The sequence below is a fragment of the Nicotiana attenuata genome, chromosome 3 (assembly GCF_001879085.1).
Source record: "Nicotiana attenuata strain UT chromosome 3, NIATTr2, whole genome shotgun sequence".
Classification (NCBI taxonomy): domain Eukaryota; kingdom Viridiplantae; phylum Streptophyta; class Magnoliopsida; order Solanales; family Solanaceae; genus Nicotiana; species Nicotiana attenuata.
The window spans coordinates 18,117,921-18,129,993 of NC_031991.1; the positions used below are offsets into that span (position 1 = coordinate 18,117,921).

Genomic DNA, 12,073 nt, shown 5'->3' on the forward strand with positions numbered 1-12,073 from the left:
CTACATATTTGATACATTGATATATAAAATTTTCTACCGTTAGTTTCTTTTCATGTCCGTCGCAAATCCTGCGGTACTAATTCTAGTTAGAGTAAAAAAAAAATCTTTTATAATCTATTAATCTTTTGATACGATTGTGTTCAGCCAGAAAAGAGCTCGTAATGCTATCTATCATATGATACGATTGTGTTCATTGACGATTAATGAGGTAGGCTTTCGCCATGAAAAAATAAAATAAAATAAATTATAGCAACCTTCCAATTTGGATGATAAAACTACTCACGTCCAGGTTCAATGTATGTGACAAAGACAACTTTGTACGATATTTCTAATGTCGTAACGCATATAAATCCCTGTAATCGAGACAGTCGAAAAAGAGACCTCAGTAATCCAAAAAATAATGTCATTGCGAAAATGGATCCAGCTTTCTAGGTAATTTAGTAATTAGCGTTATGGTTCTGTGCTATTAAAATAATGAAGAATTAGTAATTTTGCATAAATTAGAATTAGCAATTTGGCATAAATTTTTAGGTAAATGATGATTATATACAGTAAGTCATGTTTAATTCCATAAATTGGACTTGAGTAATTATACAAACATTAAATGAAGAAACAGTAAGTCATGTTCCAATTTATGTGATTTTTTTTCTTCTTTTCGACAGTTAATTTGATCAATCTTTGAAGGTAAATTGAATTAGACTAACTCAATATTTTAAATTTCAAATACGAATATTTAAAAACTATATGAAAATACTATAAGTTGTGTTTTTCCTCATGTGAATATGACAAAAAAATAGTTCAAAATACTAATCAAAGTTTTTATAATTTGAATCTCGAAAAGTGATAACATTTGCGTAAGCTTAAACGGAGGGAGTATTTACAAACAGCATAGTAAGTTCCACATTGAGAGTAATCTCTCCGATAGTCGGGCCGTTTTGAGAGTAATCTCGCCGATAGTCAGGCCACATTCTGTGGACATGTAAGTCTTCCAATCTTAAGGTGGACATATAAGTCCCTTTGCACCTTAAGTTGGCATCGCCGTTAGTCGAGTCACATTGAGAGTAATCTCTCCGATAGTCAGGCCACATTCTGTGGACATGTAAGTCTTCCAATCTTAAGGTGGACATATAAGTCCCTTTGCACCTTAAGTTGGCCAGATNCCAGGAGATTCCCTGCACATATATTGATTTTGACTGTAGTGCGGGATACCAAGAGATCCCCCGGTACATATATTGAGGATATCAAGATATCCCCAGCATATATATTGAGGATACCAAGAGATCCTCGGGATACCAAGAGATCCCTAGCACGCATATTGAGGATACTGAGAGATCCCCGAGTATTTACGTTTGAGACTACAAGACGGGATCAAGTCAGGCCACATTCTGTGGACATGTAAGTCTTCCAATCTTAAGGTGGACATATAAGTCCCTTTGCACCTTAAGTTGGCATCGCCGTTAGTCGAGTCACATTGAGAGTAATCTCTCCGACAGTCAGGCCACATTGAGAGTAATCTCTCCGATAGTCGGGCCGTTTTGAGAGTAATCTCTCCGATAGTCAAGCCACATTCTGTGGACATATAACTCTTCCAATCTTAAGGTGGACATATGAGTCCCTTTGCACCTTATGTTGGCCTCGCTGATATTCGAGCCACATCGAGAGTAATCTCTCCATTAGTCAGGCCACATTGAGAGTAATCTCTCCGATAGTCGGGCCGTTTTGAGAGTAATCTCTCCGATGGTCAGGCCACATTGAGAGCAATCTCTCCGATAGTCGGGCCACATTGAGAGTAATCTCTCCAATAGTCGGGGCACATTGAGAGTAATCTCTCCGATATTTGGGCAGGGATGAGTACCCATCCCCTCACACCTTAAGACAGACTTCTTCATGCGTGGATCATCTTATTGAACAAGAACATATCTTTCTCGCTTGAACTACAAAAAAAAAAAAAAAAAAAAAAAAAAGACAACAAAACAAGAAAAGAATAAGAAATTACCTTCTCGTTAATGCTACCGAGTCTATAAAACTAAACTCAAGTGGCTTGCGAAGACTGCGAACTGATGCTTGTTATTACACTGTATTTGTAAAATAAATTCTGGAAATATAAATGAATATAAACAGTAATGAATATAAACAGAAATGACATAAACCAATTCGAGCCCACTGAATTCACAATGTTTCCTTAAGGAATTTAATCCCCTCCTAGTACCCAAGGTTATGGATTATTTCCTCCCAGGATAGAACGAATTACACACTGGTGTAGTGGTACTTCAAACCCCAGTGTTTCAGCGAACACAAAGTTCGGTAGCAAATCACACTTACTTTTTGCTTTGTTTTGATGCTAAAAGTATGCAGAAGAAGGAGAGGAAACTCAGAAAATTGTAGTTAAAATTCTGAGCAGAATAGTGTTGTATTTATAGCCAAAGTTGGGTCTCTTCAGAATGGCTGTTTATGCAAAACGCCCACAACATAAATGGCCATTTACTCAATAATAAAGAGGGATATTAATATTTAATATTAATATTTTGTTATTAAAATAAATATTTAATAACATTTCTGTTAATATTTTACTATTAACAAATAAATTTGGTCCAAAAAGTTAATCAATCAATCATTTGACCAAATCCGAAGCCGAAGCCGAAGCCGAAGCCGAAGCCGAGCCGAGCGAGCGACGACGGCGCGAGGCTTGCCTTCTTCTCAACTCTTTAAGAGCTAGAAGAAGAGCAATTGCTTATATACCCATAAAAAACCTCTTCCTCTTCCAATATGGGACAATGCCCATTTGCCAAGGGAGGGGGAACTTAAAATTTCACTCAAAAATTTCATTTCCCTCCATTTCCCATTCACCCTCTTTTAAGTATTTAATATATTAGTTAAATACCTTAAAAACCCAACAATCAATAAACACGAGCACATAGGGTTTATATAGATGTCAGAGACGGCTGCTGAAACGTGAAAGTGTCGATGTGGGAATCGCGGAATCAGTTCCCGAAAAGAACTTAGACTGCTAAGGCAGCGGTGTAATTTCACGGAATTACCTAGTCGTCTCTAATCGTATGACTACTTAGCTTCTTCGAGTTCAAGCGGGAATCAGAAACTAGTATACGACAAAGTCCAAGTTAACTGAAGCTCACGATTTCCTATTTTCTAGTCATATGGGAATATGCAAATATGATGTTTGTATGCTACGTGTACGTGGGTTCCTCTGTGTTACTTTTCCATGAGAACAAATGTTTGGTATAGGGTACTAATGTGAGGAAAAGTTCCAAATCAAATAAAAGAGCTTGGCCTACATGCTTACACTAGTCCACGTGATTAATATGTATTGTGAAATACAAACATAATTCACATTACTTGAATATGTTTCCGGGAGTATTCATACAAAATAAATATTTTGCTAATACTTCAAGCCTCGCCTTTTGGAGTTGGATATGCTTAAACCTGTCAAGTCTTGAAGTCGGGGGCATTTGTGGACATATAAATTTTATTAAAATTAAATTCATATAATAATTTAGACCATATTTTAAATTCAAGATATATTAGTCCAAGTATATATTATGGGCTAATATAATTGAATTAACTATATAAGTCCAATATATATGGATTAAATAAATAAGTCTTAATTCATTGGGCTACCCCATTTAATTGGGCTAAAGTGATAAGCCCACTTCATTAAGTCCAAGATGTCATCTTCCTAGAGGCCCAATTTGGTGTCACGTGTCAAATAACGTGGTGCGCCAAGTCAAGCGAAAGAGCCAATAGGACCATGCCACGTGTCAAAATGACAAGGCATGCCCAGTCACACAGAAAAGCCAATTAAATCGCGCCACGTGTGCAAGTGACATGTTCTGCCCAATCAAATGCGGCCATGTTACACTTCAATTTGATTGGTCGGAAAGAGTTTGTTCTTATCACAACTCCTCACTTCCACAACTATAAATAGGGGTCTTCATAACTCAGAAAAGACACCAGAAGTTATAACAAGAAGCAAGAGAGAGCTCGTGGATCAAACGCCGCAAATTTATCTACAAGTTTCAAGCTTCAAGCAATCAAGTTCAAGTTCAAGAAATCAAGTTCAAACTCAAGAACGAAGAACGAATCAAGATCAAGTTCAAGCAATCAAGCTCAAGCTCAAGAACAAGATCATCGTTCGTGGAAGAAAATATAGATTCAAGATCAAGCTCAAAGACCCTTGAATTTATTTACTATTGGAAGGAAGCATTAGAGGAATCATAGAGATTGTACATTCAAATATTCGAAATAAAATACTACGATTGTTGGGATATTTTTTGGTCTTGAATTTATTTTCTCGACGCAATTTATTGTCTACGCTATATATCATATGATACGATTGTGTTCATTGACGATTAATGAGGTAGGCTTTCGCCATGAAAAAATAAAATAAAATAAATCAAAGCAACCTTCCAATTTGGATGATAAAGCTACTCACGTCCAGGTTCAATGTATGTGACAACTGACAAACACAGCTTTGTACGATATTTCTAATGTCGTAACTCATATAAATCCCTGTAATCGAGACAGTTGAAAAAGGGACCTCAGTAATCCAAAAAATAATGTCATTGCGAAAATGGATCCAGTTCATAAATCACTATCTTTTAGTAGTAACTAGCCATTTATAGATATTATTTGCTATATTACGGGTTATAGATACCTTTCCTATGGTTATATGATGTATTTGATGTATTTAAGCTATTGTATTCATGAATATAGTAGCAAAAATAAGCGTGAATCGGGGAAGTCGTCCAGCTAATCAATTGTTGTATTCGAGTATATTCGACTATATTCATGGCGTGAAACATGAGATTGACTGGACAGACTACTGTATTCGACTGTATTCATGGCGTGAAACAGGGGATTACACTGTTTAAAACGGAAAGTGTATCAATTAACATAATAGACTACTAATATAACTCAACAAATACAATTATAACACACAAAAATTGTATTTTCAGTTATAAAAAAGATTCTCAATTGGAGAAACCCTCAAAAACATAGCAATCTTCAGAGAAAATTATATAATACATCTGAATACATAAATTATATTAAGTGAAAAAATATATGAATACATAGAATACAACGGAATACATTGAAATACAATTAAAAAAAAACAGTGAATACAATGAAATATATGGAATACAACGAGATACAATGAAATACAATGAAAAAAAGACAATGAATACAATAAAATACAGCGAGATACATTGAAATACACTTAAAAAAGGTAATAGAATCTTCAAGTTGTTCAACCCCAAACTTCGTCATCTTTGTTCAAGAACAACCCTAATGTCGTCTCGTCGAGTTGCAGCCCTAACCAAACATCTTTTGCAGCACAAATACTGTTTCATCGTCTTCAAATAACCAAAGCCCAAACTAAATAAAACTTGATTCCAATATTTGGCAGTAACTTGATTCCAATGTTTAGCCGCATCATGAGGAAACAGAATCAATAAGAAAGGCCCGTTTCAGGTGCTGCATCAGTCAACCTATGACTACAGATTGATATGGAAAGAGGAAATAGTAGGCAGTAAGAGCAATGGTAAAGAATTTGGGAAGGCAAAACAAAATTGATACCAAAGTTTTGCCATTTGTATCTACGAGGCATAATTTCGTCATTCAGATAGAAAAAAGGGAGAAAGTTAAGATAAAAACTGTCTGTTTGTTGGATCTTCTTTTTGTTTTCCTTTACTCGTTGGATTGAAGATTACATGCCGGAGACCTAGCGAATTTGGGTAGGAGAAGAAGTATGAATCGTGGGTTTGTGGGAGAAGAGAGTAAAGTGTATGCAAAAAGAGAGAGAATGTGGTTAGTAAGATTTACTATGATTATGCGAGAGAAAAGACTAAAAAGGAGAGAGAAAAATATTATTTAGCATATATGGTGCCTTAAACGTAGGATGTAACTATAATTAGATATTTTGCTATAAAGGATAAAAGATATCTATAGGATGTCATTTTTAAAATGGTATTTATTTAAAATAAATAGGGTACTAAGCTTTTCTATAGGGCGTAAAATTTCCTTAAAATAATGAAGAATTAATAATTTTTCATAAATTAGAATTAGCAATTTGGCATAAATTTTAGGTAAATGATGATTATATACAGTAAGTCATGTTTAATTCCATAAATTGGACTTGAGTAATTATACAAACATTAAATGAAGAAAAATGTACTTGGCGCTCCTTTCAACCCCCCCCCCACCCCCCCACCCCACCCCACCCCAAATGATAATATTCGGAAAACGATGGTTACCACGTCCGTTCTTCATCTAGAGTAGGATTTAGGAAATTGATTTTCTAGTTTAATTTTTTATATTACTCCTAATGTTCCAATTTATGTGATTTTTTTCTTTTCTTTTCGACAGTTAATTTGATCAATTTTTGAAGGTAAATTGAATTAGACTAACTCAATATTTTAAATTTCAAATACGAATATTTAAAAACTATATGAAAATACTATAAGTTGTGTTTTTCCTCATGTGAATATGACAAAAAAATAGTTCAAAATATTAATCAAAGTTTTTATAATTTGAATCTCGAAAAGTGATAACATTTGCGTAAGCTTAAACGGAGGGAGTATTTACAAATAGCATAGTAAGTTCTACTATATAAAGCACGAGCTCTTATGAATAAAATTCTTATAGTATTATAGGAAAAGTTATTGCCAAAGAAAAGATTTCCGGTATAGTAACAATATCATTCCTTTTAAAACAAACAAAGATAATTATTGAATGAATGAGCAAGCAGAAAATTATTCATAAAACACAAATGAGAAACAACCTCTTTTGTTCCGATATATTTTGACTGTTATAGTAAAGTGCTTTTATAGATGACATTAGGGGTGTGCATTCGAATCGGTTTATCGATAAATCGAATCGATTATTTATTATCGAAATCGAAATCGAAAAATCGAAACCTTATTGAAACGATAACGATAAGCATATGTACAAATCGATAATCGATAAGTAATTATCGATAAGGGTCAATCGAATCGATAAATCGAATGCACACCCCTAGACTGTAGACACTTGTTAAATGAGTAATTACCTATTTGTGTAGATTAATATAACATACAGAATGTATATATATTCCGCTATGATTTTGAAAGCGGCAATACAATATTATTTTCCCTAATCTATACCCTTTCCTTTACCCTAAGTCCCTTACCCTATTATTTCCTCTACCACATTTAAGGAATGATCATATCTAAAGATCAAGGGAATGAAGTTCAAATTAATGGAAAACAGAATTAGTCGTGATGATGTGTTTTGTTTTGTTTCTTTTTTTTATACCGTTGGAGTGTTGGTGGCATACATTTGATCCCTTACTTTAGTTTTATTGCATGTGCTTGTTGACACAATTTTTATATTATAAATGGTGTTCGTCTTATTTTAGCTTCTTTTTGTCCATATTAGTTAGACGCGTTTGTAGCGATATAATTTCCGTGGAATCCCACAAATTTTCTTATTGGTGCAATCGATAACCGAATCGATAAGCCCCCAAAATTGATAAATAGAAATCGAAAAAATCGAAACCTTATTGAAACGATAACGATAAGCATATGTATAAATCGATAATCGATAAGTAATTATCGATAAGGGTCAAAATCGAATCGATAAATCGAATGCACACCCCTAGATGACATATATATATTATAATATAATATAAAAATAAATTCCGATAAAATCATTGGTTTTTATTGTGATAGTGTAAAAACCAAATAAAAAGAAAAATTCTCTTATAAAGCCATTAGTAAGGTAAATCATTCGATGTGATTGACGCAAGAATATGAGTACATGACCTTTCCGAAACAAAATCAACATTCAACTTTAAATTGTGACAAAATTGCGTCCAGGTTCAATGTATTGTACCTATTTATCGTCATTAATTATTGTGACAACATTAACTTTCTCCGATATTTCCAGTAACGTTAAAGCATATAAAACCTCAGTAAGTGTGATCCCTAAAGAAACAAACTTACCATTTAATTAACAAATAATTCAGCAATGGGAGAAGTTGATCCAGCATTCATTCAAGATGTCGAACACAGGCCTAAACTCACCATAACTGAAGCTGAAGGCATTCCAGTTATAGATCTATCAATACTGAATTATCCAGATTTCTCCTCTGAGAAATACTCCAAGGAATTGGAAACTCTTGTGGCTGAGATAGGCGATGCATCAAAGAAATGGGGATTCTTTCAAGTGATAAATCATGGGGTACCCTTAGAGCACAGGGAAAAAATGGAGTTGGCATCAAGAAAATTCTTTGCTTTGTCTAAGGAAGATAAGAGAAAAGTGGGGAGAGATGAGTTCAACCCTTTAGGATATTATGATACTGAGCACACCAAGAATGTAAGGGACTGGAAAGAAGTCTTTGATTTTGCTCTACAGAATCCAACTGTTATACCATTTTCTCCTGATCTTGATGACAAACAACTGAAGCAGTTGAACAGCCAATGGCCTGACTACCCACCAGAGTTCAGGTAATATTAACTTTCAATTTATGCCTAAAAGAAAATTAGAGATCCTCATCTCTTTCATTATAATATGCCTCAAAGGCTAACGATACAGGCTAGTGAGTTTTTTCGCGCCAACTTTGGTGAATCCTTTGACGCCACACAAAAAGTAAGGGTTTTTGTGAAAACTAAAAATTATACAACAAAAAAAGTGATAGTTTTATTTTTCTTTTTAGTCTCTTCTTGGAAAGAATATCATACTTCCTTATTTAGAAACAATATAATTTTAAATTTTCTCTTTTATCATTAATGAGATGATTCATAATCACATAAATATCTATTTTGGGACCATAGTTTCAAAAGTTTACCTTTCTTTATTAATCTCTGTGTTCAGTCAAACACTGTCACATAATTAAATTGAGACGGAGGAAATGCTAAAAAGTTATACTTCTTGTAGCGACACTATACATACTCCCTCCGTTTCAAATTAAATGAGATAGTTTGACTCGTCACGGAGTTTAAGGAAAAAAGAAATACTTTTGAAATTTGTGGTCTTAAAAGCTTAAGGGGTAAAGCTTTGTGGAGTCATGACTTTTGTGTGGTTATAAAAGCTTCTCATTAAGGGTAAAATAGGTAAAATGAGGAGTTTAATGTTGATTTATTTCCAAATTTAGAAATATGTCATTTATTTTGAAACAGACTAAAAAGGAAAGTACCTCATTTAATATGAAACGGAGGGAGTAGTTGTTACTAGAAGGTAACATTATAGCGATCGTTATATAAATCCTTTCCTCATCATAATTTTACTATATTTACGCTACCCGGCAAATTGCACCACATCAAACTATATATGCTGCACAAATTAATTAGAGCTTCATCCATAACTAATACCTACTATATGTTCATTTCCAGGGAGGTATGTGAAGTGTATGTCCAAGAAATGGAAAAACTATCTTACAAATTACTGGAGCTCATCTCTCTCAGCTTAGGCTTGTCTGCAAATAGGTTGAATGGTTTCTTTGATGAAGAACAAACTAGTTTTGTTAGACTGAATCACTACCCTCCTTGTCCTATCCCTCATCTGGCTTTAGGAGTTGGTAGACATAAGGATGCTGGGGCTCTCACTATACTTGCTCAAGATAATGTTGGAGGACTTGAAGTAAAGAGTAAAGCAGATGGAGAATGGATTAGAGTCAAACCCACTCCTCATGCTTATATTATAAATATTGGAGACCTTATCCAGGTACACTTATTAAACTTGTTGCTTTACTTTTTATTTTGAATGTACAGAAATAGAATTATTAGCACGTAATGGATTAATGATACATACACCGACAATATAATAATTTTTCAGTACTAGTGTAATCTAATAGGTTGTAGTAGGTTATCTGCAGGTGCAGATCTGGTCCTTCAGGCTTCAGTATTGGGATCATCCGAACCTAGTATTCTGGATGCCCGGTATAAATTTGTACGTGAAAACCTACTAAAATTTCAAGAAATATTATATCTGAACTTACAATATAGCGAACTAATATTAAGAACGTTGAAGATCGAACCAATCAAATTATAATCTTGAATCCGCCTTTAGACTTAGCTATTTTATTTTCGAGAACCTGTAGTTTTTTTCTAAGGGACCTAATAGGGTAGAAATTGTTTTACACAATCGATGTATAAAAGTTAAACCGTCTGTAATTGGTCTATGGCAACGGTTATACAGGTTTGGAGCAATGAAGAATATGAAAGTGTGGAACATAGGGTGATGGTGAACTCTGAAAGAGAAAGGTTTTCAATTCCATTCTTCCTCAACCCAGCACACTATACATGGGTCGAGCCCTTGGAGGAGCTGGTGACTGAGAAAAATCCTGCAAAATATAAGGCATATAACTGGGGGAAATTTTTCACAATGCGGAAGGACAGCAATTTCAAGAAGCATGATGTTGAAAACATTCAAATTTATCATTTCAGGGCTTGAAACAAATCATTATTCTGCCTAACATACATTGTCTGTATGTGTTGCCACTAATTGTTCAGCTATTGCGCCATGAACTTAAAAGTGTCTCTGCAATATAAATAACTGCTGCAAGGATCTCTTTCTACTTTGCATGCCATAACGCATCGGTGTACTTCATATAAGTACTAGCAGCTACTTTCGAAGTAACATAAAGAAAAGCAATGACTGGAGTCGAAAAGTTCTTGATCTGCCTCATTATCTTGTTCTTGATATTCTCTGAATTTTTAGGGCCATGTTATCCAGAATATATTTCACACCTCTTGTATATTGTTATAAACCTAAGTTAAATCAAATTCTCTTATTATCCTTTTTTAAACAGTGGAGTCACGATTTTATTGCCACTTTAAACACAAGATACATTTGAAAAAAAGGATACAATCTTGTCTTTTTGTACATGGTGAGAACTTTGTAACCAAAATTAATGAATTGGATCATACAGTATACCATGATAAGTCCCCCTCCACTCTAATCGAGACAACCCCGGCAAGGCTAATGTCACCGTCTTGGCGTGATAATCCGATATAGCATGATAAGGTGATAGCCAATCTATACCCAAGATGACATCAAAATCTGGCATATCGAGGAGTAGGAGGTCTATGCTAGATAGACACGATCTACAACAATAGAATCTCCGACAGGTGTTGACACATGCACAGGAGCACTCAAAGAATCACGAGGCACAACCAGATAAGAAGCAGAGTAGGATGACACATAGGAATAAGTAGAGTCCGGATCAAATAGAACAGAAGCATCTATGGCAAACTTAAATAATATCTGTGATAACAGCGTCAGATGACTCAGCCTCAGACCTGGCTGGGAAAGCATAACATCAGGGTTGGGCTCCACTACTCTTCACTACATCTCTAGGATAGCCTCTAGCTGGCTGGTCTCTATCTCTAGCGGCTTGACCTCCACCTCTAGCGGTCTGGCCTCCACCTCTGGCTGCCTGACCCCTGCCTTTAGTTGGCTGGGTGAGCGGTGGTGCAACCGGTGCCGAAACCATGGCACGAGAACACTGCTATGGCGTGCTGCCCAATAATCTCGGGCAGTTCCTCCTAATATGCCAAAAACCACCACTCAAAACATCCATCCTGTTGCTGTGGCTACTAAAATCGAGACTCACCCGAACGGGTCGGATAACTACGGTTATATCTTTGAATCGGAGGTGCACTGATAGGAGATAATGGTGCGCTGTAAGCTGGCTGCCAAGAATAAGGCACATAAGGACCACAACTCCCTAAAGCACTATGGGATGCCTGTTTACCGTGAAAATGGTAATTACAATTAAATTTGATTTTGTGGTTCTAAAAATATGTGATCTATTTTTATGCTAGTTGTTAGGCAATGGATTCTAAGTAAGAGATTAGAAAACGAGATAAGAGCTTGGAAACAAGATGATAACCGAACCAATAGGCTGTCAAGCGAGGCCTCGAGTTTGCTTATTCGGGGCCTCGAGGTCGAGTCCTTTATCTTGCCGTGGGTAGTCGATGGAGGGACTAACAGTTATGATAAATTCAATGATGACTCTTTATGATCAATGATAAGAAATGAATGAAGAACAATAAATAGAACACAATGAATGTAAGTA

At 35.2% G+C, this 12,073-nt stretch overlaps 1 protein-coding gene across 1 annotated transcript; it reads left to right on the forward strand.

The window, feature by feature from the left end:
• On the forward strand, window positions 7,942-10,786 carry LOC109224530 (protein DMR6-LIKE OXYGENASE 2-like). Its single transcript, XM_019389099.1, has 3 exons — window positions 7,942-8,501; window positions 9,387-9,717; window positions 10,192-10,786. The coding sequence occupies exons 1-3, from the start codon at window positions 8,023-8,025 to the stop codon at window positions 10,444-10,446; spliced, it is 1,065 nt and encodes a 354-aa protein (XP_019244644.1). The 5' UTR covers window positions 7,942-8,022; the 3' UTR covers window positions 10,447-10,786.

Excerpts from the sequence above, each read along its gene's own strand:
- LOC109224530 (XM_019389099.1), top strand. The coding sequence starts at position 8,023 with ATGGGAGAAGTTGATCCAGCATTCATTCAAGATGTCGAACACAGGCCT. Across the intron at positions 8,502-9,386 it reads GACTACCCACCAGAGTTCAG|GGAGGTATGTGAAGTGTATG; the intron begins GTAATATTAACT and ends GTTCATTTCCAG. Across the intron at positions 9,718-10,191 it reads ATATTGGAGACCTTATCCAG|GTTTGGAGCAATGAAGAATA; the intron begins GTACACTTATTA and ends ACGGTTATACAG.